We start from the raw sequence: 27172 nt of genomic DNA on the forward strand, positions 1-27172 counted from the left end.
TTAATATTAGCTACCATTTTATTTTAATTAAGGACAAATCCTTTGAGTGTTATGCATGGCCTTTGTTTTCTGCGAGTGAAAAAGGTAGCAGCTATGCTTGAGAACATAGGTTGGAAGAGACTATATTGTTTTTCCTTATTTTGTTTTCATAATTGGGAGCAGTATGGCGTTTGGGTAGATTATGCACGTTAGTCAGAGTCTTCAGAATGCTGTTGGTCTTTCGGGTAACATGAGGTGGTAGTTAAAGTTATATCTTCTTGGTATGTAGTTGAGCAAATTGAAATGTTTTTCTGAACATCTTGTTCTGAGTTTATATCGGATGTAGAGGTGAAATGTGTGTCTTGCACTGAGCTTTGGCAGGAGGAACAATTACAATCTGGCTTTTTGTCTTCCATCTGCAGGTTGTATAGGTTTTGGCTCTCACTTTTCATGTCTTCTGATTTGTTGTCTGTTTGCATGGTGTTTGTATGCATATCTTCTTTTTGGGTATCTGTGTATTTAAGGTCTTGTTGGTGCTTATCTTGATACTGACTGTCTTGAAATGGAATGCTCTGTAATTGTTGAGGTCGAGTTATGGCATGCACAGCTTGGACATCTTGGTGTAGAGCCTTCTGCTTTAGGGATTCTTTTTCTAATAGATCTTGGGTTTGCTGGATTTGAGATTCCCACTTTAGGGAATGAGGCATTTCTAATTGCATTTCCTGCACTTTCCAGTCTTTGCTTCTCCAGCCTTGAGCTTTCCAATCTTGGGATTGTTGGCCTGAAAATTGCCAGCCTTGGTGTTCCTGGATTTGGAGTTGCCCATCTTGATGTGGCTGCTTTAGAGATTTCTCCTCTTGTACCTGCAGGTCTTCAGTTTGCTGGTATTTGCTTTGTTTCTTGATGGCTTGCCCCTTATAAACCTGTAGAGCTTTATCTTGTCTTTCTTTGTGTTGTCTCATTGGAGATTGCTTCTCTCCGTCCTGTTGATCTTCACCTTGCCTTTGTAATTGTTCCCATTGGACCACCTGGACCTCAGCTTGCTGATCTAGGTGTTGCTGTCTGTCTTGCTTAACTTGGATTTGCTTATCTATAGAGTGCCTCTTTGGAGATAGCCAATCCTTGATGTGCTGGTCTAGGGATTTCCTTTTTAGGGATTGTTGGCCTTGAATTTGCTGGTCTGGGGCTTTCTGTTTTGGAGATTGCAAGCTTTTGTTTTGTTGCTCTAAATTAGGTGACTTTAGAGATTGCGAATTTTCATTTTGCCAGTCTAGGGATTGCCACTTTGAGGATTTCCTGCTATGGAAGTCCTCCTTAGATTTCCATTCTTGGGTCAGTAACTTGACTTCTGATTGCATATCTTGATATGCTGCTTGCATATATTGTTGGTTTTGTTGTTGAAGCTCTAAGGACTGCTGATTTAGGCGTTGTATATTAGAGGACTGTGCAGCATGGAATGTTGGGGCTTCAAATAGCATGACTTGTGTAGGCAGAGTTTGTATCTGGGAAAGCAGATTTTGGTTAGGTATGTCTTGGGGTGGTAGATGTGGGGATAGCATGCTTTGATATGGTATGTTCTGGGATGATATGTCTTGATAAGGAGAATTTTGATGTGCAATGCCTAGGGATTGTTGGTCTTCGGATGATATGTCTTGGTATGGCATGTCTTCTGATGTTAGGCCATGAGGCTGCATGAAATGAGGTTTTGGGGCTTCAGATACTAGGACTTGGGCTGGCAAAGCTTGGGATGGAAAGTCTTTAGGTGATAACTGTTGGGGCTTTTTTACAGAATAGGATGGAGAAACTTGGGATGGCAAAGCTTGGGACTGCTGCAGTTGGGTTTGTTTTTTTGCGAGTTGTGTGATAGCAGATTTTAGATCTTCATCTTTTATTTGTGTAGTAGGCAGAATATTTTCCGTGGGCTTTTTCTTTGATGCAGGAGGAAAAAGTTTCAGTTTAGTTTCTTCCTCATAAAGTTGTGAAAGTGGAGGGATACTTTTCCGTTGTTCATCTAGCACAGACTCAGAAGATGTATAATAAGTATTGCTACCTCTCCTCCTTGAATATCGAAAGGTTAAAGGATTTTTTGAGATTCTTAACTTGAAGAAAGTATAACCTCCAATGAAAACAGGCTGTGTGTTTGATATTGAATCATTAGTAGAAGACTGTTCATGAAACTCAAATTGTATTGCAGCATTTTCTTCAGGGGCAGATAATGAACTATCTTGAGTAACATCCGAAGGCAAGAAAAATACAATCTATAAAACCAAGGGGTAGGGGAAACATTAATGTAACAATCAACTTTTGATATTCTTTTCTTCTTGTATTCCCAAGTGATTTTTCATCTCTGCCTTAAGATAGTAGATAGAACATAATACCTACACAAGGAGTCAGAAAACAAATATAACTACTAGCACTGGCTTTGCCATCAACTCATTGGTTTTATTTTGGACAAGTCATCACCTACTATTATCTCAAATATTGAAAAGGGGAATTTGATTAAGATTGTCTGAAGTATTCTTCCCATACTTAATATTATAAAGCTTCTCAGAAATTTAAAATTATCCACTCAGTATTCATATATTCAAGGTTTTTTAAAAGATTTATTTACTTATTTCACTGAGAGAGTGAGTACAGAAGAGAGGGGGAGAGGGGAGAGGAACAGAAGGAGAGAGAGAGAGAGGCTCAGTCAGACTCCATTCTGAGTGTGGAGCCTCAGGGCTCAATCTCACAACCCTGAGATCACACCTGAGCTGAAAGCAAGAGTCCATTATTTAACTATGTCACCCAGGTGCCCCCATATATTCAGTTTTATGATTTACTGTTGACCTACTAGATGAACTAGATACTGGAGATAAAAAAAATATTAGACGTGGGTTTTGCCTATAAGGTGCTCACAATGATAGGTAACCACGATATAAAGAGATGGCAATACAATTTAGCAAATGCTCTTATAGAATAGGTATTAAGCTCTTTGTGGGAATGTAGAGGATCATCAGATTTTGAGGACCATGAAATGTTTCATTGAGGAGTAATAGCTGATGGTTGAGTAGGAATTCCTTATCCAAAAAGGTCAGATGAAGTAAGATAGGAGTTGAAATCCAGGTAGAAATAAACAATGGGCACCAAAACACAAGGTTACGATGCAGTATTATGTGACGAGAGGGTAAGTAGTTAGACATTGCTAGATGGTGTGCTAGGCGCTATAAATTGAATGCTTGTGTCCCTCCAGATTTATATGTTGAAACCTAATCTCCAATGTGATGGTATCTAGAGGTAGGCTCTTTGGGAAGGAGTTAGATTATGGGGCTGGGTCTTCTGTAAATAGAATTCGTGCTTTTATAAAGGGACTTCAAAGAGCTCACTTGCCCCTTACTCCAAGCAAGGACACAGTGAGACTAACAACTATGAACCAGGGCTCTGAATCTGCCAGGACCTTAATATTGGACTTCCAGCTTTCAGAACTATGAGTAATAAATCTTTGTTGTTTAAGCCACTCTATCTGTGGTATAGCAGTACAAATAGACTAAGACACAAATCAATACCAAGAAGTGGGAGTGCTGCTGTAACAAATACCTAAAAATGTAGAAGTAGATGTAGAACTGGGTGATGTTTGGAGCCTGGCAGACCTTGGAAGTGCTTGCTAGAAAAAGCTTATCTTGCTGTGAATGGACCATTAAGGGCTGTCGTGGTGAGGGTCCAGGAAGATAAAAGCCATAGATAAAGTCTCGGTCTTCTTCTTCTTTTTTTTTTTTCAAACCCTTGTGTCGAGGGCTAAGTCTCGGTCTTCTTAAAGAATACCTAAGTACTCCTGAACAAAATGTTGGTGGAAATATGAAAGATAAAGGTGATTCTGCTGAGGTCTCAGACAGAAATGAGGAATAGGTTATTGGAAGCTGGAAGAAAAGTGATCTTGGCTATAAAGTGCCAAAGAACTCGGCCAAATTGTATTTGTGTTCTGGTGTTAATGGAAGGTAAAACGTGCAATAGTGAATGAAATGATGAAACTTCATGTAGTAAATGATATTATTAATAATTAACAATAAGTATTTTATAAAATTTAGCCAAAGCTATTTCTAAACAGTGTTGAAAGTGAGGGTTGGCTCCTTCAGGCAGCTAATAGTAAAATGTGAGAAGAGAGAAATTACTTAAAAATGGAATTCTCTAGCAAAAAGGAAGCAGGACTTGATGGTTTGGAAGATTCCCAGTCTACCCACATTGCTAAAAATGAGAACACTAAGACTATGAGGCTTAATTTTTGCCTGATGAGGAAATTGGTATAGATCAGCCGTCTCAATAGAAGCCAGAACCTATTCTCCAAAACAATGGAAGAACGACACCGAAGGTGATTCAGAGTGTATCAGGGCTGCCACTCCTACCATGGGCCCAGAGTAAAGGGCCCTGGAAGAAGGATGGTTTCTAAGGGTAGGACCACCTCTCTGGTTTCCAGCTGAGCCAGAATGCCTCACCTTGGGGGCGCAGAGCTGTGCCAGTGTTGAGAACTGCTGCATGGGTTGCAACCAGCTGAGCCATGGGATTGCGACCACATCCACTGAGATTTCAAAAGACAGGACTTCCTGACAGAGCCGTGGGCTTGGGATTCCAGCCTGCAAGGACTATACGGCCCAGTCAGAGAGCTGCTGCAGGGGGCAGAGCTCAGGGAGAGAATGACTGTGGGGCCTTCCTGCTCACCCATGAGGGTGATGTCACCTCCACAGTGAGCTTGGAAGTCAGAGCGTCTAGCTAAAGAGAATTATTCCTGAGCCTTAAGGTTTGTTTACTCTGTTAGGTATCAGACTTACTTGGGACATGAATTTTCTTTTCTCCTATTTCTCCCTTTTGGAAGAATACACCATAGCATTTTGGAAGTTTGGTGTCATAACATGTTTGGTTTCATAGATTCACAACTAAAGGAGAATGAATCATACGTTGAGTCTCACCGTATCTGATCTAGATGATATTTAGATGAGATTTTGGACTTGACTTTAAAGTTAATGCTAAAACAAGATAAGACTTTTGGGGCAATTGGGATGTAAATAATATATTTTTCATATGAAAAGGACAGGAATTTGGGGAGCAGGAATGGATGGAATATTATAGATTGAATTTGTTCCCCCTAAATTCATAAAACTTAATCCCCAGAGTGATGGTATTTGGAGGTGGGGGTCTTTGGGAGGTGATTAGATCATGAGGGTGAAGCCTTTATAAATGGAATTAATACTTTTATAGAAAGAAACCCAGATAGCACCCTTTCCCTTCCCTCCATCTGAAGACACAGTGAGAAGATGGCATCTATGAACCAAGAAGTGGGTGCTCACCAGGCTCTGAATCTACTAGCACTCTGATCTTGGACTTCCAGCCTCCAGAACTCTGAGAAATTTTTGTTGCTTGAGCCACCTAGTCCGTGGTATTTTTGTTACAGCAGCATGAATATATCAGGACACTAGGGCAGGAAATTTGCGCTTTCCTCTACAGACAAGTGAGATCTATGGAAGTTTTTTAAGCAACTAAATGACAGCATCTGATACCACCTTTAGCCAATGCTTCCAGTTCTTCAGTTTTGTTTTTATTTTTTGTTTGTTTGTTTTGTTTTTGAGAAAGGCTGTCATTACAGACCTATCTACTTAGTTTTGTCGGCCTATGTTCTTTCTTAGGTCATCCATAGAGTAAGAAGAGACTACTTGTTCTGTTCGATGAAGTGATTGGCACTCTGGGTGATTAAATAACCTAATTGTGACTACCTATTTGATTGATGGCTGGCCTAAAATGAGTCTCCGTGTTCTCTTATACTACACATTGTCATTCTCCACCTTCTAATTTGTTTTCACATCTATGTTTTATTGCCTTTGAAAGACTATTTATGCAAAGATCAATAGCACTGTAGGGGATATTTCTGCATTTTTACTCATCCTCAAAGATTCGTTTCATTTGAATAGTATTTTTTTTCATTTGCAAAAAGAAAGATTTGAAGGCATGAATTATAATTTCTTTAACTTTATTTAAGACTTTAAGTGTATAACTTTAAATGTACTCATCAGTGATTACCAGATGCTAGACAAGGTTCCAAAGTCATCTCAAATAATAGTTATAATATCCTTATGAGATTATTAACCTTGTTTTATGACTCAGAGAACTGAGGTTTCAGTCAGTGTCACAGAGCTATTACTTGTGAAGCTAGGGGTCATACATTGCAGTTGAATTCTAGATCCTGTGCTTTTCTCTCTATCTAATATATTTAATTTCTAATACATGCTTCTTTATAATAACCACTTCAGTTACACTTTACTCCAGGATTGCTATGACTGAAGACTATATAAAATAATGCCTTGGGCATTGTGGTTGGCACAGAGAAGTTACTCAGTAAATATTAAGAGTTCACTTTCCCTTTCCTTTTCTTGAGATCAGGGTGCATATTACATAGTACCTTTGCATTCCCTGTTATACTTTGCACATTACTATGCCATTAAAAAACCCTTTTTGTGGAATTAAATTGAATAGTTATTCAGCGTAACTCATTTTAATATTGCTCGTAAAGAGTTTCATACTCTTCTGTGTTGTATCAAGAAAAGAACAGTATGCCAAATACCTGGGCTCAGATGAAATAATAAAAGTGTAAGCATGAGGTGAAAAATTATAAAAATTGATATTCATTCATGATAAAAAAGTTTCTTTACAAATGAGGATAAATTTAGACTATGAAAACCCTATAGGTAATATCATAATTAAGGGTAAAATATAAACCTTTTCAATCTATGGTTGGGAATTAGAAAAGATTGTTGTTGAAAACCAACAAAGTTGCAAGATTTATACTATCTGATTTTAAGGATTATTATTCTAGGGGAGCCTCAGGGAAGAAAGCAGAATAGGAAACTCCTGGAATTAATGTATTCATCCAGACAACAAATGTATTGGCAGAAACACTCTGAAATAACTATTTTGCAACTCTGGAGTCTATGTGAACACTTGCAACTTCCAGGGGAAAATTTGGCTGGTAAATTCATGCGTTATGTAAGTCAATTTAAGCCTTCAGCATCAGAGTGACTACTTATCTCCCACTCTGAGCCTTTGACAGGCAGCTGGGGGATGGCAACCTATATTTCAGGAGCCTTGGTGGCCAATTAGGATCATGTCTTCCAAATATCAGGTTTCTGTGTTTTAATTGCAGATTGCTGCTTCTAATCACTGATGTGTAGGTGCAGAGGCTAGATTCCATTATTTCAACACATCCTAACTGAAATAGCTCTATAGGAAATTACTCAACTTCCACTATTTTCTTTTTGATTTTTTAAAATTTATTTTATTTTCTTGATATTTAGAAACAATGGTATTTATGGGAGAACGTAGAAACCCACTATGCATGCCCAGGAAAAAGATGCAGGCTCAGAAAAGACCTGAGAAGTCCTGAAGCTTATCTCTGGCATAGAGATGCTCTACACCAATAAAAACAAACAAACAAAAACCACCAAAAGCCCTAAGGCAGATGGATAATCTAATTTCCAGAGTTAACACAGTATAAGGCTCAAATGTTGACTTTTACCAAGGTATACAAAGAATCAGGAAAGTTTGGCCTATTCAGTGGAAGAAAATTAAGGAACACAAACATACCCAAGAAAGCTCAGACTTCATGTTTACTAGACAAAGATTTTAAATCAACTATATTAAGGATGCTAAAAGAGCTAAAGAAAGTCATGGGCAAATATAGGAAAATGATGTATGAACAAAATGAGAATATCAGTAAAGAGATATAAATTATAAAACAGAACCCAAAGGAATTTCTGGAGATGAAAAGTACAATTAAATATACACTAGAGGGGTTCCAAAGCAGATATGAGCAGTCAGAAGAACTAATCAAGAAACCTAAAGATAGAACAGTTGAAATTATTAAGTTTGAGGAACAGAAAAATAATTTAAAAACATGAATAGAGTCTATGTGACCCACAATAAGGCATTTAGAAAATAAATAAAAAATGGTAGAAGTAAGTTCATCTTTATTAGTATTTACTTTAAATATAGAAGGTTTAAGCTCTCCAATCAAGAGACAAAGATTGGCTGGATGGATAAAAACAAGACAAAAATAGTTCAGTTTTGTACTGTGTACAAGAGACTGTAGATTCAAAAACACAAAGAAATTGAAAGTGAAATTATTGAAAAAATAATTCCATGTAAAAACAACCAAGAGAACGCTTGGGGAGGGGGCTATATCAGATAAACTTTAAACCAAAAAAAGATTATAGGAGACAAAGAAATACTTTATATATTAATGAAAGTTTTGATGGAACATGAAGATATAACAATTATAAACATTCACACATCTGATAACAGATCCTCAAAATATATGAAGCAAAATTGATATAGTGGAAAAATAGTTAGTTCTACAAGAATAGTTGGAGGCTTCAATACCTTACTTTCAAAAAGGGTAGAATGACCACACAGATGATAAGTAAAGAAACAGAGGGATAACCAACACAGTAAACCAATTAGACTTGACAGACATACACTGAACACTCCAACCAACAAAAGCAAAAAGCACATTCATTCATCTTAAGTGCATGCGGGACATTCTTCAGGAGAGACTACATATTATGCCACAAAACAAGTTTCAATAGTTTTGAAAGATACCATGCAAAATATCTTTTCTGGCCATACCTGGATAAAAATAGAAACTAATAATACAAGGAAAGCTGAAAAATTGACAAATATGTGGAAATTAAACAGCATATTCTTAAACAACCAGCAAGCCAAAAAAGAAATAAAAAAAGAATTTAGAAAATACTTTGATATTGAAGAAAACAAAAATAGCATACTGAAACTTACGGCATGCAGCAAAGGCTTTGTTAAGAGGGAAATATATAGCTGTAAATGCCTATATTTGAAAAGAAGATCTCAAATCAGTACCTTAACTGTATATGGAATCAGGACAAGTAAAACAAACTAACCCAAAGCTAGAAGAAGGAAGAAAATAATAAATATTAGTGATAAAATATAGAATAGAAAAACAATAGAGAGAATCATTGAAACCAGATATTGGTTCTTTGAGAAGATCAACAAAATCAACAAACTTATGGCTGGATTGAAAAAAGAAAAAAAGTAAAGAAGATACAGCAAATAACTAAAATAAGAGATGAAAATGAGGAGGCACTCAGCTGGTTAAGCATCTGCCTTCACCTCAGGTCATGATCTCAGGGTCCTGGAATCTAGTCCCATGTCTGGGCTCCCTTCTCAACAAGGAGTCTTCTTGCCCATTTTCCTACCCTCTGCCCTGCTTCTGCACCTGCTCTCTCTCCCTCTCAAATAAATAAAAATAAAATCTGAAAAAAAAAAGGAAGTGAGGACATGGCTATATTATTACAGAGATTAAAAGGATATAAAAATATTAAGAATAGTATGCCCATAAATTAGATATTCTACAAGAAATGAACAAATTACTTGAAGCACACAAAATATCTTCACTGACTCAAAAAGAAACATAAAAAAATCCCTCTTGGATCAGATAGATTAACTGGTGAATTTTATTAAAGATTTAATGAAGAATTAATACCATTCATTCTCTTAACTCCTCCAAAAAATTGAAGAGAAGGGAAAATTTTTCAATTCATTCTATGAAGCTGACATTACCCTGATACTAAAGCTAGGTAAAGACATTGCAAGAATAGAAAATTATCAATATCTGGGATCCCTGGGTGGCTCAGCGGTTTAGCGCCTGTCTTCGGCACAGGGAGTGATTCTGGAGTCCTGGGATCGAGTCCCACATCAGGCTCACTTCATGGGACCTGTTTCTCCCTCTGCCTGTGTCTCTGCCTCTCTCTCTCTCTCTCTCTCTCTCTCTCATGAATAAATAAATATTTAAAAAGAAAATAAAATTATTAATATCTCTTGTCAAACATTTTCAGCAAAACATCAGTAAGTCAAATGTAGCAATATATCAAAAGGATTATTCATAATGACCAAATGAGACTTATGCCACATGTACAAAAATGGTTCAATATGAAAAAAATCAATAAATGTCACATTAATATAATGTAGGGGGAAAATCCACATGATCATCTCACTAGGAGAAGAAAAGGCATTTAACAAAATCCAATACCTATAAATGATAAAAAAAAGAAAACTCTCAGAAAATTAAGAATAGAGAGAAAATTCCTCATGTGATAAATATACAACCAACATAATACTAAATGGTGAATGACTGAAATGTTTCCCCCTAAAATCAAGATTCAGACAAGAACGCCTGATTTCACCACTGTTACACAACACGGTAGTGGAAGCTGTACATATTATTGCTAAACAAAAAGAAGTAAAAGTCATCCAAAATGGAAGTGAATAGGTAAAGCTATCACTTTTCATAGATGCCATAATCCTATATAGGGAACATGACAAAGAAATGACAAGAAAGCTCAAATAAATTCAGCAAAGTACAACACACAAGACCAACACGTGATAATCAGTTGTGTTCCTGTATATCAGCCATTAGCATTCTGAAAAGAAAAGAAAATTCAGAAAACAATTCTATTTACAATACCATCTAAAATAATTAAATACTGAGGGATAAATATAACCAAGGAGATGAAAGATTTCTGTGCTAAAAGCTGCAAAATATTGTTGAAAATAATTAAAGTAGGTCTAAATAAATGGAAAGGCATCCTGTGTTCATCATAGGAACATTTGACATTGTTAAGATGCTAATACTACCCAGAGCTATCTACAGCTTAAATGCAATTCTTATTAAAATTCCAACAGCCTTTTTCTCAAAAATGGTAAAACCATTTCTCAAGTTCATATGGAATTCCAGAGGGCCCAAAAGATCAAAAAAATATTCTTAAAAAAAGAAGAACGATGTTGAAAGAATCACACTTCCCAACTTTGAAATTTAATAAAAAAACTATAGTAATTAAGTAAGTATAGTATTGACATAAAGGCAGATATATGGACTAATGTAGTCAAAATAAACTAATGTAAATAGACTAATGTGGTCCAGAAATAAACCCTCATATGTATGGTCAATTGATTTTTTTAAAATTTATTTATTTTAGAGAGAGTGAGCAAGGGGCAAAGGGAGATGGAGAGAGAATTCCAAGCAGACTCTGCCCCAAGCACAGAGCTCAGTTCCACAACCCTGAGATCATGACCTGAGCCAAAATCAATAGCCAGATGCTCTACTGACTGTACTACACAGGCACCCTCAGAGATTAGAACAGATATTTCTATACCAGTGTTCCTAGCAGCATTATTCACAATAGCCAAAGGGTGAAAAAAAGCTGTGTCCATCAACAGATGAATGACGAGGCAAAATGTGGAATATACACAAAATGGACTACTGTTTATCTATAAAAAGAATGAAATTTTGATAAATAAATATGAATGAACCTGGAAAACATTATGTGTAGTCAAGTAAAACAGATACAGAAGAAAAAGTATTATATGATTCTACTTTTATGAATTATCTAGAATAATCAGTAGATAATGGAAAATAGATGTAGAGACATAAAATAGACTAGAAGTTACCAAGGGCTGGAAGGAGGAGGAAAAGGGAATTATATTTATGGCACAGAGTTTGTATGGGGATGATGAAAAGTTTTAAGCATAGATAGTGGTGATGATTACACATCATTATGAATATATTTAATGCCACTGGATCGTATACTGAACAAATGGCTAAAATGACAGATAGTATGTTATGAATATTTTACCATGATAAAAAAAAGATTACTACGCTAAAGCTGCAGAAATTAAGACAGTGTGGAATATGTGGAAGGACAGACCTACAGATCAATGAGACAAAATAGTGTCCAAGAGAAAACTATGAATAAGAGGTCAATTGATTTTCAACCAAGATGCCAAGGGGGAAAACGTTGCATTTTCAACAAATAGCATTGGCATAGCTGGATATCTTCATAGCAGGGGGTGCATGAACTTCTTACCTCACAGCTATATAATATGTAAAAGGTAACTTGAAATCTGTTACAGACTTAACACAAAAGCTAAAACTGTGAGACCTCTACAAGAAAGTAGAGAAGAAAATATTTGCAATCTTGGTGTAGGCAAAGCTTTGTTAGAACACAGAAAAGACTAATCATAAAAGAAAATAAATCATAGATTGGACTTCAACAAGTTTTTTACTTGAAAGAAACTGTTAAGAAAATGGAAAGGCAAAGGCTGGAAAAAAATAGCAATACACATCTCTTAAAAAAAAAAGAACTTATATTAAGAATCATTTAAAAAAAAGAATCATTTAAGTTCTTGTAATATTAATGCATAATAATGCAGTAACTGTTGGCTAATGGTAGTAACAGACACCTTCCCCCCAAAAAAGATACCAAGGACAATAAACGCAAAAAAAATCTCATTATCATTTGTCATCAAGGAGGTGAAAATTAAAATTACAATGAAATTCTACTATATGCCCACTAGAAGAGCAAAAGTATTAATACAGCTGGCACGTGCAAGTGAGGGTGGTTATATAGAGCAGACTGGCAGGGGGACGAGCTATGTCTGAACAGAGGTGAACAGATAGCAGAGAGGGCAGGAAAAAGAAGCGTAGTTATCTCAAAGGGTGGAGTGAACCATCATGTTAAACTTCTCTCTCCCTGACCTCTCTCACCTTAGAAGCTGCAGTTCAGCATCTGAGAAAACTGCTCTGGCAACTAACAGGACTCCTTGCAGTGTCCCAGTGGGAACCCTTTCTTAGAACAACACTGAACGCACCTCATTGGAGTTTGTCCAGCACTTGCTTCTGAAGGAGACGATAGTCACAGCGATGCTGAGCTCTGCTATGCTGATGATCAGTAAGACTGACAAAATTCCCTGCAAATAATGAGGATAAATATATGGCATTTGGAATGAAAGCTCTATCATTTTAAAGATATAAGCCAAGGACTTCTTACACTGTAACACCAACAAGGGGAAATAACACATTTCAGAAGCTCCCATAGCCGTCAGTGATTGGACAATTTTCATCTTACCTCTTTTTTATAAGCAGAGATAACAAACGTCAATGCTTATGGGGACCAGGCAACCATCCCAAATGAGTGAACCAGTTAGGAGGGGAGATGATGGAGAATAAAGGTATTCCCAGAATGCATCCATTACTCAGTTCTGAGCAATAGTTGTCATGTGGAAACGTGGGCCCCGTGACGTATTTTCCTTTCCTAAGGAAGCAGGATGTGCATATTTTTAATGTGAAAATGTCTGGCTATTCATTCACTTGTGGGAACCAAATAGGACAAAATACAGACTGGATATAGCCCACAGACTGCTGTTTTGCCCACTGTGCCTTAACGTAATAGTTAGATCAAAAAGCAGTGTAAGAAATAGCACGATGTCTAGAAAGCTTGGGCGGGGGAGACGGGAAGATCTGGGTACACTCAGGTCACACGTAACCTGGTCAAGCAACTGAGTCTGTCTGAACCTTGGTTTCCCTGCAACATATCCAGAAGCTTGGATATTCCATTTGTTGATAAAACCAAAATGAAGTGTCTACCATAAAGTTGCCTCCTGGTCATTGTGAAACTTGTATCATAATAAGGAAGCAAACAGAGACAGATAAGTAGACAATTATTTACTTTGCTAAGTTGCATTAAGTGCTTTGAGAAAGTATTGGGAGCTACGCACTACTATAATGGGAGATCCAGACAGGCCAGCACTGGGAAAGGTAGAGGTGCAATCAGGAAGGATTCCCCAATGAAGTGAAGTTTAAACTAAGGTTCAAGAACAAGGAGGGGTTGTAATTGGGCAGGTGGAAAAGGGTAGGCACCAGACCGGGAACCGTTTGAAGCAAGAGACAGCTGGTCTGAAGGCCCTGGGCAGTGGGTATTTACCACATTAAGGAATTTGAGAAGGTGCCAGAAGTGTGGAGCGAGGAGGATAAAGACCTGAAACAATGTTGGAAAGGTAGAGAGGTAGTTGTTACAGGGTCTTGTAAACCTTTTAAGATTTGGGTCTTAATCCTGTTTCACAAGAAGCTATTGTGTAATGTGCTTAGATCTGCATTTTTGAATGATGGCTCTGGCAACAATGTAGACAGTGGATTGGTCTTTGAGACAGAGGTCCATTCAGGAGATGTCTAGAATCCACTGTTCTGGCTTAAAATAAATAAATAAATAAATAAATAAATAAATAAATAAATTAATTAATTAATTAATTAATTTAAAAAAAAACTTATTTGTGACACTGGAATTTCACCAAGGAATCACGAGTCATACACGTGGAGTCTCGGAACAGATCCTCCCTGATTTTGTATGTAAACACTAATCCTGCAGTTCTCATCCACACAGTCAAAAATCTGGAGATTTAACCCTGTCAGTATACAGTTTCTTCCTGATACGTACTAACGTGTACAGCAGTGGTGGTCTGTCCACTAGAAAAAAGAGTGAAGGATTATGATGTTGTATGTCTTGGCCCAATTAGGACAGGACTGTGTTCCTCTCATAGTTTTTCTGGCTTTCCTTAGTAACCTTTTTTGAGACTGATTCTGGAGTTTATCTCAGAACATATGAGAGTGTCCTTATGCTTGCTTTTATGGATCATTGTCAGGATCAAATAAGATCTTGTGTCCAGGAACTGGTAGCTCTTTTCTCTTTCCTTCTTTATTAGGAAAGACAGTTTCCTGTGATTCTCTTTCACTCCCAAACAGGTCAAATCCCATTAAAGTTCGAGGACCAAAGCCTTCAAGATGTGGCTGACAGAAATAAAATGAAAGCCCAGGATTTACTTGAGGAAGTAAAGGGCAAGGCCTTTTGGAGGCATTGATATGTCAGCATAAAAGTGACAGCCACTGAATATTTACTAGATAAACACTAAAAATGACCCCTACAGTTTGGTTTCCTGGCTCATCTGCTGTGATGAATGAAATTGCTATATTGATGTAAAATGACTTATGTTATAAAATAACAAAAATACTTTATGAAGTAGCTCAAACACCTTCTCCTACTATATTCTATTTTTAGTATTAATTGGGTAAACTTTTTAAAGAAAGATTTGTTTATTTGAGAAAGAGAGAATGCATGCACATAAGCAGGGGAAGGGGCAGAGGGAGAGGGAGAAGCAGACTCCCCACTGAGCAGGGAGCCTGTCTCAGGGCTTGATCCCAGAACCCTGAGATCATGACCTGAGCCCAAGGCAGCCAGTTAACTGACTGGGCCACCCAGGTGCCCCAATTGGGTAAACTTTTCAGACCGTTTTGTTCTTTACTAATTCTGAAAAGGTAATATTCGATCCAAATCCAGGTCAATACTACTAGTAATAGCTAGAACCTATTGACTGTTTACACTGTGCCAGGCAGTATTATTCTAATTTAAGTAACTCTCATGACAACCCAATGCAGGACATATTCTTATCATCTTCATTTTCCACACAAAGAAAACAGGTTCGGAGAGCTTACAAGATCAGGATCAGATCCTGCATCATAGTACACTTTCCAATAGTTCAAATGCTAACTAACTTCCATTACTGGAATCAAAGTTAATGAATTGATGCATCATGATCCTAGTTCAAATCAGATGGTATAGACTCACCGTACAGAGTAGGAGCACTTACATTGTAAAGAACTCTACCTATAACACAGATTCCTTCGAGGGAAGGCGTCTGGCAGTATTTGTGCTGATATCTGTAGCTGATAATGGTTAGAATAATCCCAGCCACTGCAACCAAGGAGCTGATAACATTCATGGCCGTGACACCTTGTCCCTAGAAAATAGTTTTAAAAATAATATTAAAATAAATAAAAATGAAATGAAACCAAAAATACCATGTAAGAAATTTGTAGTGCTTTTGTATTTCCAGATACCCCTCAGGGATGAATTACTCCGTCAGGTCAGTATGCTTGAAAGGCATGATAAGTTAAATAGTGATTCACTGAAGTCAGAAGACAAACTAAGTTTTAGGATGAGCCAGTCAGCCAAGAAAGAGAATGAGTAGAGAAGAAGGAGTGCTCTATAGTTAGTGCTAAAAAAATTTTCATTTTATCCTAATGCACCATCTTTCATAATCTGCAAGCAAAATGGTATGTTAGGAAATATCTTCACCTTGTAATTAGACCTGAGTTTGAGTCCTAGTGAACTAGGACCTTGTAAGATAACTTAATCTCTTCGAATTTAAATTTCTACCTCAAAAAAAAAAAAAAAAAAAAAGAGAGAGAGAGAGAGAAAGAATAATGTCACCTAATTTTAGAGTAGTATCCATTTATTCATTTACTCTAATAAATTTTTAGTGTGCCCCAACTATGTGTCCAGGACTGCATAAGGCCCATGAGACACAAAGAGACACAGGTCCTGCCTTTGTGTGACTTACATTCATTCCTCCAGGGATTCAAACAGTAGTCAACCATATCACCAACATATTTACTGATGGCAACAAATTTACACTGGGTTTTAATGATTTCCTTTTTTGATTGCAGTGTCCCAACATGGAAGGTATATAAAAAAGTCCAGATTGCCCCACCAAATTCCCTACTCTCTCTTCCTATACACACACACACACACACATACGTATGCTGGACTGTCTTATTCATACCTCTCCCAGCACTGCTATCGCTTTTTTTTAAAAAAGGAAAAACAACGAAAAACCTCATATTTCAAATCAGTAGATATTTATTAGATCTTGATTGTGTATGCCTGTTGTGAGGGCATGCAGTGATGCATTCACACAGCCTGTCCTATCCTGGAGCAGCTGTGGCTTAACGCGGCAGGACTTGGAAATATTCCTATGACTTAAGGGTTACCTCAAGCACAGGTCTTTACAATAAATAGGCACTTTGGTGGAAAATGCACAGGATAGACAGATATTCTATCTCTATAAGTCCTCAGTCCTTTGCTCTTCTGGGCTCTGTTCTGGCTCCCATAGGACATTTAATGAACTAAAATTTCTAGATCCGCAATCCCCCAATGTGTATTGTGCCTTATGGTTTACAGAGAATATGCCCAGTCTTTGTCTCATCTGACCCTCATTATGGTTTTGTGATGTAGGCAGATCACTTCCTATCCCCACATTACAGCTGAATAAGGTTCAGGGACGGAGTGATTGTAAGCAACCCTGCAGTTGGTGGAAGAGCTGAGAGGGAAGGCCAGATCTTCCGATGCCCGATTCAGTGTTTGTGCCTCCATAGTGATCTGCCTGCCTCTGTGTAGCTCTCACTGGGTCAGGGGTAGGTCTTTCGTTTATTCTTCCGCTCTGAAAGGAATTGATGTGGAGAGAAGAATAGCATTTGGGGCTTTATTTGCATTGTCTGTATTTATTTCTACAGGTAGAGAGAGATGGGGACTTCTATCCCGTCAGAGCTGTCCTATGGTCTGTAGCTATCCCTAGAGGAAAATGGCAGAGGACCATAAAAACATGGTTAAAATGGCTTCAAGAGAAGCCTTACATCTTCAGAGAGAAAAAAAAAGGTTGTGAGAAAGAAGTACAAACTTTTAAGTATCTTTTATATGTAATATTTTTCTTAAAAGTTTGTCTTTATTTGTTTGAGAGAGAGCAGAGTGAGAGTGACAGTGAGAGCACGAGGATGAGTGGGGATGAAGGGCAGAGGAAGAGGGACGAGTTGACCACCTCCTATGCTGGGACCCTGATTGGGGCTTGATCCTGGGATCATGACCTGAACTCTAGGCAGATGCTTAACTGACTGAGCCGCTTGATGCCCCTGTATGTAATATGTTACTAAATTTTCAGAATAACCCTTTGAAGTACTTTTCCCTTCAAGTTGACACAGCAATGAGTGATAGCCTTGACTCCAGCCCACAATGATCTGACATCAATGCCAGACTCTTTTCTTCAGACTTTGGGCAGGTCCCAAAGAAAATCTTCTGTAGGTGGGGGTGAGGGGCAGGGAGATTACAGTGATCCTGAGATTGGTTTTGGTTAGAACAGGGTTTCTCAAACTTGGCACTACAGACATTTTGGGCTAGATCACTTTTTTAAAGATTTTATGTATTTACTTGAAAAAGAGAGAGCATACACACAAGCAGGCAGAGGGAGAGGGAGAAGCAGACTCCCCACTGAGCAGGGAGCCTGATGCGGGGCTCAATCTCAGGGTCCTGGGATCATGACCTGAGCTGAACGCAGACGCTTAACCAACTGAGCCACCCAGACACCCTCAGATCATCATTTTCTGTTATAGGAAACTTTTCTAAGCATTTTAGGATGTTTAGAAACACTTCTACCTGCTAGATGACAATAGTAGCCTGCAACTAGTTGTCCCACCTAAAAAAGTCTTCAGATACTGTCAGATATTTCTGGGGGAAGAGGCAAAATTATTCCCAGTTAAAAACCATTGAGTTAGAGGAATATAGAATGGTTTCCAACAAGAAACTCTTTCAGATTATTTGACCAGGGAAATGGGAACTAGTAGAAGGGTAAAGGTTAGTGGTGACATTGGCAAATAGGAATGACCGGAACTGCAAAACTTGATGTTTAAGGATATTCTTGAGATCCTTTACTACTAAAGGTTTCATACACAAAGACGATGTAAAGTAAATAGATTATCTTAAATTACATAGAAGTCACAAAAGTAACTTACCATACATTTTGCCTTGTCATTGATTCCTGTGAGGTATCCTGTAATAACATACTGTTAAGAAGAAAAGAGATAAAAGTCAACAGGTGATGTGTTTTTGACTCCCTTACAATATAATTTCCTTTGGAGGTTATATTGTAATCTGTACGTCTGCAAATCTCCTGGACCATGAAGTCTTTCAACCTGAGCATCAGGGAGGAAGAAGAGTAGGCACTGGCACCGATGCAAAATGAAATATCGTGCTAGGCATACTCAGCACTGAACAATAGGATCAGCTGAGAGAGGCAGGCCCCTCATTATGGTCGAAACGGTACCACTGAGATGTTTCTCCCAACTGGGCTCTAAATTGGAAGATAATTCTGGGCTCTGGGCCTGGTGGAGGGAAGGGAAGGGTGTTGGAGGTGTGGAAGGAGACTTTCTCAAGCAGAACACTCTAAAGGGTGATAAGAGGGCCTGCATCTCGGGGATCCCTGGGTGGTGCAGCGGTTTGGCGCCTGCCTTTGGCCCAGGGTGCGATCCTGGAGACCCGGGATCGAATCCCACAGTTGGGCTCCCGGTGCATGGAGCCTGCTTCTCCCTCTGCCTCTCTCTCTCTCTCTGTGACTATCATAAATAAATAAAAATTTAAAAAAAGAGGGCTTGCATCTAATATAATTATCTCAGCCCTCCTTTATCTGGGATATAGAGTCTAGTACAACTCAGGGAAGATGAGAACTCTGTCACCCAAAGTGGAGCCCTCTTACTTTTAATATTCTGGGCATAGAAACCTCTTGTAGGAATTGGTGTTGGACTTTGAGGACATCTGGATCTTGGTGTTCAGGGACCTCAAGGTGACAAGCAGAGATCAGAAAGTTACCTTTGATTCCTCCATTCACTTCATTGCCCACAATGGATCCCCACTGGATCAATTCTACCTCCAAATCATTCTCAAAGCTTTCTATCTCCACTGCCATTTCCATGCCTGGATTCTTGTAGCCTCCTCCCAACCAGCTGTCCCAGGTTTGCTGCTACCATCCTCGGGTTCAGTTACCACTCAGAAAAACCAATGATGTTTTAAAGATGACAGTCTTCAAATGTCACTCTCCTCTTTAAAGATTATCAGCAGGTTTTCTTTAATCTCATATTAAAATTCCATATTCTTGGGACACCTGAGTGGCTCAGGGGTTGAGCATCTGCATTTGACTCAGGGTGTGATCCCTGGGTCCTGGGGTCGAGTCCTTCATCGGGCTCCTGCAGAGACCCTTCTCCCTCTGCCTGTGTCTCTGCTTCTCTCTCTCTCTCTCTCTCTCTCTCTCTCTCTCCCTCTCTCTCCTCTCTCGAATAAATAAATAAAATCTTAAAAAAATAAAAATTAAATAAAATTCCATATTGTTAATATGATTACAAAGGGCATGACCTGTTTGCAGTCTACATTTTTGGTTTCGTTTTGTAGCACTACCATAGATTCATTGGTCTTCTTTCTGTTGCTCTTTCCCACATCAAGCCTTTCACTTATGCTTTGCTTTTGTCAGGGCATGCTTTCCTTCCACTCCACCCAGTGAACACCTATGTGCAAAGCACTTCCCTGATCTCCAAGCCAGGTGAAATCTTCCTTAAATATTCACAGGGCATCTGGAACTTCTCTCTTATCGAGTGCAAGTAAAATAACACATCTGTGGAGGGGTTTTTGGTTTGTTTTGTTTTGTTTTGTTTTTTACTTTTCCACTTCTAGCCTCCCTATTATATGACAAACCCCATCTATTTCTAAGAAGAGCAATTCATTACTTCCCTCATTATGCTCAGTACCTGCAGCTCTACCAAAGATAGAGTACGGGCCTAGCAAATATCATTTTAGTGGAGAGTGGAGTTTTAAAGAGCGGTATGTGAGAATCTCACTAGAATTCATGCAAGTAGATCACACACAGTCACACTGGGGAAATTCTGTTGTGAAATGGGGAAGTGGGGCTTTGTCTTTTTGATTCTCTACAGTGCAGGATGTGTAGTATGAAAATTATAGTCATTATATTATTTATATTTGGAAAATGAAAACACTGCTAGTTGATTTTGAAATGCAGATTATAGAAAAGGTATGGCATGTTTGTATTTATCAAAAGAGATCTGGGTTTTTAATAGAGACAATAGCCTCATTTAGTTATTATTTCACTCATTTGTTCATTGAGTGATGAATTCATTTATATCTACTATGCAGCAGGCATGATTCTAGCTTCTAAACAATTAAAACAGATAGTATTCTTACCATCCTGAGAGGGTATGTTCTGGTGGGGGAAGGTGTATTGAGTCTCCCCTTAAATATTGTGGCAGAAGATTAGGAACCAAAGCTGTGGGGATTAGATACAAATAACACTCTACTAAGAATTATATGTATGGCTTCATAATTAACTCGATGAGTGGCATTCATAAAATTGTCTCTGGGAATAATAAGGGGATGAAACCATAATAATCATCTTTAGAATTCTTCTTAAGTTATGAGAGTCTATGATTCTATGAATGCTAGCTAGATATTCATAAGTTATTATCTATTCTTGAGATTAAACTACATGATACTAAACAACCAATGAGTCAATGAGGCAATCAAAGAAGATATTAAAAAAAAACATGTAGACAAATGAAAATGAAAACACATTGGTCCAAAATCTTTGTGATGCATTGAAAGCAGTTCTAAGAGGGAAATAATATAGTGATACAGGCTTACTTCAAGAAGAAAAAACTCAAATAATTTAACTTACATATAAAGGAACTAGAAAAAGAAAGAACAAACAAAGCCCAAGGTGAGTAGAGGAAGGAAATAATAAAAAGCATAGTACAAATAAATAGCATAGAGACTTTAAAAAATAGAAAAAAAATCGGTAAAACCAAGAACTGGTTCTTTGTACAGATAAACAAAATTGATAAGCTCTTAGCCAGATTTATCAAGAAAAAAAAAAGGAAAAGGACCCAAATAAATAAAATCAGAAATGAGAGAGGGGAAGTAACAACTGACACCACAGAAATACAAAGGATTATAAGAGAATATCATGAAAACTTTATGCCAAATAATTGGACTACGTATAAGAAATGAATAAATTCCTAAAAACATCCAATCTTACAAAACAGAATTAAGAAGAAATAGAAAATATGAACAGTCTGCTTACCAGTAACAAAATTGTATCAGTAATAAAAAATATTCTACTGTGGTGCCTGAGTGGCTCAGTTAGTTAAGCACCTGACTCTTGATTTTGGCTCAGGTCATGATCTCAGGTGAGATTGAGCCCCAGATTAGGCTCTGCAGTGTGTGTGGAGCCTGCCTAAAATTCTCTCTCTCCCTCTGCCCCTCCCCACATGTGCTTGTCCTCTGTCTAAAACAAAAACAAAAACAATCTATTCAAAAAGTGAAAGTCCAGGACCAGATGGATTCACAGGTGAAATCTACCAAACATTTAAATAGGTTAACATCTCTTTTTCTCAAAATATTCCAAAGAATAGAAGAGGAAATAAAGCTTCTAAAGATATTCTATAAGGCCAGAATTATCCTGACACCAAAACCAGACAAAGACACCACAAAAAAGGAAGACTACAGGCCAATATCCCTGATGAATATACTCAAAAATCCTCAACAAAACATTAGAAAGCTACATTCAACAATAACATTAAAAAGATAATTCACCATGATCAAGTGAGATTTATTGCAAGGGTGGTTCAATATTTGCAAATCAACATGATACATCACATCAAGAAAAAGAATGATAAAAATTATATGATCAATTTGATAAATGCAGAAAAAGCATTTGATAAAATTCAATATCCATTCATGATAAAAACATTCAACAAAGTGGGTTTAGAAGAACAAGCCAGAATATAATAAAGGCCATGTATGAAAAATCCATAACTAACATCATACTTAATGGTGAAAAACTGAGAAATTCTCTGCTAAGATCAGGAACAAGACAAGGATGTCCACTCTCACCACTTTTATTCAACATATTACTGGAAGTCCTAGCCACAGCAATCAGACAAGAAAAAGAAATAAGAGGCAACACTATTGCTAAAGAAGTCACTATTTGCAGATGACATGATATTATGCATAGAAAAATTTTAAAGACTCTAACAAAACACTACTAGATATAATAAATGAATTCAGTAAAGTTGCAGGATACAAAATTAATACCAAGAAATCAGTAGTGTTTCTATATACGAATACCAAAGTAGCAGAAAGAAAAGGAGACAACTCCATTTACAGTTGTACCAAAATGAATCAAATACCTAGAAATAAACTTAAACAGAGAGGTGAAAGACGTGTACTCTGAAAACTATGAAACATAGCTGAAAGAAATTTAAGATGACACAATAAATGGAAAGATAATTCCCATGTTCATGGATTGGAAGAATTAATATTGCTAAAATGTTAATACTGCCCAAAGCAATCTACAGATTCAATGCAATCTCTATCAAAATGTCAGCAGAATTTTTCACAGACCTAGAGCAAGTAGTACAGGAGTACTAAATTTGTATGGAACTACAAAAGACTCTGAGTAGCCAAATCAATCTTGGGAAAGAAAAACAAGCTGGAGGTGTCACAGTTCCAGATTTCAGGATATACTACAAAGTTGCAGTAATTAAAACAGTATGGTAGTAGCACAAAAATATAAACATAGATCATTAGATTAGAATAGAGAGCCCATAAATAAACCCATGATAATATGTTCAATTAATCTGTGACAAAGAAGATAAGAATATACAATGGGGAAAAGGCAGCCTCTTCAATGAATGAAGCTGGGAAAGCTAGAGAGCTACATGTAAAAAAGAATGAAACTGAACCACTTTCTCTGACACCATACACAAAAATAAACTCAAGATTAATCACACCTAAGCCTGAAACTATAAAAATATTAGAAAGGAACACAGGAAGTAATTTTTTCTGGCTATAGAAACATTTTTCTGGATATGTCTTCTAAGACAGGGGAAACAAAAGTAAAAATAAATTACTGGGACTACCTCAAAATAAAAGCTTTTGCACAGTGAAGGAAACCATCAACAAAATTTTAAAAGACTACCTAATGGATGGGAGAAGGTATTAGCAAATGATATGTCAAATAAGGGGTTAATCTCTCAAATATATAAAGAACTTCCACAATTCAACACCAAAAAACAAAACAAAACAAAAAGCCAATCTGATTAAAAATGGACAGAGGACCTGAATAGATGTTTTCCCAAAAAGGACATTCACATTGCCAACAGACACATGAAAAGATGCTCAACATTATTGATCACCAAGAAAATGCAAATCAAAACCACAATTGGTGTCTCCTTCATTTATAGATCAAAGAGAAATAACAAGTGTTGTTGAGGATATGGAGAAAAAGGAACTCTCATGCAGTGTTGGTAGAAACGTAAATTAGTATTGCCACTGTGGAAAATAGTACAGAATTTCTTCAAAAAATTAAAAATAGAAAGACCATATGATCTAGTAATTCCACTACTTATTATTTACTTAAAGAAAACAAAAAAACCCACTAATTGGAAGAATTATACGCACCCCTATGTTTATTGCAGCATTATTTATAATAGTCGAGATACAGAAGCAACCTAAGCGTCCATTGATAGATAAGGAAGATGTGGTACATACAGGGGAATATAATATTACACTGCCATAAAAAGGATGAAATTGTGCCATTTGAGACAACATGGATGGAACTAGAAGGTATTATGCTAAATGAAATAAGTCAAACTGGAAAAGATGCCATGTGATTTCACTCATGTGGAATCTCAAAAAAAAATGAATAAACAGATTCAGACCTATAAATACAGAGAACGAAATGACAGTTACCAGAGGAGAGGGGGTTGGGGCTGGAGAAAAAGGGTGAAAGGGAGAGGGGCATACATGCCTCCAGTTATGGAATGAATAAGTCATGCGAATAAATGGCACAGCGTGAAGCATACAGTCGCTCATACCTCAGTAGAGATGTCTGGCGACAGGTGGTAGCTACGTTTGTGGTGAGCACAGGATAATGTATAAACTTGTGAAATCAGTATGTTGTTCACCTGAAAGTAATGTAACATTGTGTGTCATCTGTACTCAAATAAAAATTGTTATCTACTCTTAATTCCATTTCCATATTTGCAAAGAAAAGAGTAGGACATTTGCCCGTCTGATCTCCCTTTGGTGATAAGGAGCAAATGACTTATTCTACGCACAGGGCTTTGGGAACTTTTAAGCACTGTACACCTAGGAGAAGTTACCTCTGTGATGATGGTAGTGCAATGACTAAATGAGTCACTTCTCTGGCCACAGAAGGGACAATTTGGTTTTCTTGGGGACCATATTCATGGGATTCATTATGCCAGGACCTGGGGCAGTTCAAACCAGTCTTGACCATAATCTTGACCATAATTTCTCCAAAGCTCCTAACTGACAGTACTCACAATAAGTGCTCCCCAGAAGGGATATCCTGTGAGGAAAACGAGGGGAAACCTCTGGGAGAAATTGATGTAATTAAATGCAAATATACTTCCAACGCCCACAATGATCGATGCAAGCAGGATCTGGAGAGCCTGTGAGGAAAGAAATGGGTCCATGAGATCAGAAGTGCCCCAGCTCACTGGGCTCCTCCGGGTCCCTGGGCATACCACCTTGCTTACGTCACACCTCCCTCCACATGAATGCCTTTCCCTTCCACCTGCCAGCTGCCCTCAGATTTTCCGTTGTCTGTTTCCTCACCACACTCACCTGGTCCTTCAGGTTTGTGACCCTCACTCTCATCCTTCGCTACTTACTGAATCCCCCGTATTACCAATTTCCCTTGCACCAGACAGATTTAAATATAAGCCTGGCCTACTTGTAAGCTCCTTGAGGACAGAGACTGCAAACTCTTCACCTTGCACGTTTTCCCGTCTATAGCTCCAGCATCCTCCTCCTGTCCCCAGTCCCCAGCACACACACATTTTCCGCACCCAGTGCATGCTTTTGGAGCCCACTTCTCTAAAAATTTGAAGTGTGCTGATCTAGAGTGAAGAGGCTGGGGTGAGTTCTCTTCTGCTCCTCAGACAGGAGCCTGTCTAGAGGTGACAGTAATCCACTGGGCTTATCAGGCTGTTAGGAGTCTGTACCGTGGTGCTCTTGCAGCGAGGGCAGCTCTTCTTGGAACAGAGCTTCTCTTCAAGCATTCTGGATTTTTCCCCATGCATTGACCACAAGTAGTGATTTTCTTCTTTTACAAAGGGTGGAGTCTGTGTACACAGCCCTCCTCTAGGTGCATGTATGACTGAAAATGTTTTGTCTAGTTTGTGGCTTACTATGAGCTTTGAATATAGTTTTCAAACAATTCCCAATGCCTGTGACAGCACAAAGGGGAAGTTTAACCTCTCCTTGAATGGCTTTTAGCTCCAAGGGAGGCGCCACCATGTCCTGAGGTCACCTCATCAATAAAATATTTGGAAAAATTATACCAGTTTCCTTCATCCTCTCTGATAGAATTCAAAGAGCAGTACTAACTCCTCATGAAAAGCCCTAGGATTGCCTCAGTGTTAGGAAGTTATAGTCAAACTGTGGAAAGAGCCCAGATGCCCCTCAACAGATGAATGGGTAGAGAAGATGTGATAAATACACAATGGAATACTACCCAGCGAAAAAGAATGACATCTTGACATTTGTAATGATATGCATGGAACTAGAGCAAAGCAAAATAAGTTAATCAGAGAAAGGCAATTACATGGTTTCACTCATATGTGGAATTTAAGAAACAAAACAGAGGAGCACAGGGGAAGGGGGGAAATAAAACAAGATGAAATCAGACAGGAAGACAAACCATGAGAGACTCTTAACTATAGGGAACAAACTGAGGGTTACTGGGGGGCGGGGGACGGGGCCACTGGGTAATGAGAATTAAGGAGGGCACGTGATGTGATGAACACTGGGTGTGATATGCAACTTACGATTAACTGAACTCTTCATCTGAAAATAATTTACTATATATGTTGGCTAATTGAATTTAAACAACAAAAATAAAGATGATAAATAAATAAATAAATAAATAAATAAATAAATAAATAAATACTGTTTTTTTCCAGCATTAAATAAGCCTCCAGAAGCATTTCTAAGACATGCTTATAAATAAGACATTTACAAGGCAAACTGTGCATTTCTAAGCAGAACTTTTATTTCTCTTATTTATCAAAAACCAGGGAACTGGTAATATTTGCTATATATTGGTTCTTCTACTGAAGATCAAGGTTATTTGTACAAGCTAGTGACTTAGAAGTTTTTATGATTAGTCAAGAAAGAAACATTAAGATGAAAAGAGACCAAAAAAAAAAAAAAAAAAAAAAAAAAAAAAAGAAAGGGGATCAAGTCCCTTCCTGAAAAAGTCTCCAGGCAGACACACCTGGAAAAAAACAGCTTCTTTTCTCCTTTCCAGGAAAACCCGCAGATGGGAGAGGACTTACCCCCAAGACTTTTGGCTCTCCCTTCAGGAAATCCAGCAGAGAGCTCTGAGGTCCATAGGGAAATGCAGTCAGTATTGTATCATTTGGTTGTATAGTGATGACATGGGCCGATCTTTTGACTTCAGATGATGACTCCATGATTCATTGGCAGAACTCTATTAAGAGTGAGTGAGTGAGTGAGTGATCGCTGCAGCCAAAACCATGGTCTTCCATCAGTCTTACATGGAGCAATGAACCTTCGTGGTTGCTCTCCTCGCTCCTAGAACCACAGAA

At 37.9% G+C, this 27172-nt stretch overlaps 1 protein-coding gene across 1 annotated transcript; it reads right to left on the minus strand.

Moving 5' to 3' along the window:
- MS4A14 (membrane spanning 4-domains A14) lies at positions 1 to 27172 on the minus strand. Its single transcript, XM_072793696.1, has 6 exons — positions 26900 to 27172; positions 24881 to 25009; positions 18485 to 18535; positions 15511 to 15660; positions 12682 to 12780; positions 1 to 2237 (listed from the first exon to the last, which is right to left on the minus strand). The coding sequence occupies exons 1-6, from the start codon at positions 27035 to 27037 to the stop codon at positions 189 to 191; spliced, it is 2616 nt and encodes an 871-aa protein (XP_072649797.1). The 5' UTR covers positions 27038 to 27172; the 3' UTR covers positions 1 to 188.

This window comes from Canis lupus, chromosome 23 (genome assembly GCF_048164855.1).
Source record: "Canis lupus baileyi chromosome 23, mCanLup2.hap1, whole genome shotgun sequence".
Lineage (NCBI taxonomy): Eukaryota > Metazoa > Chordata > Mammalia > Carnivora > Canidae > Canis > Canis lupus.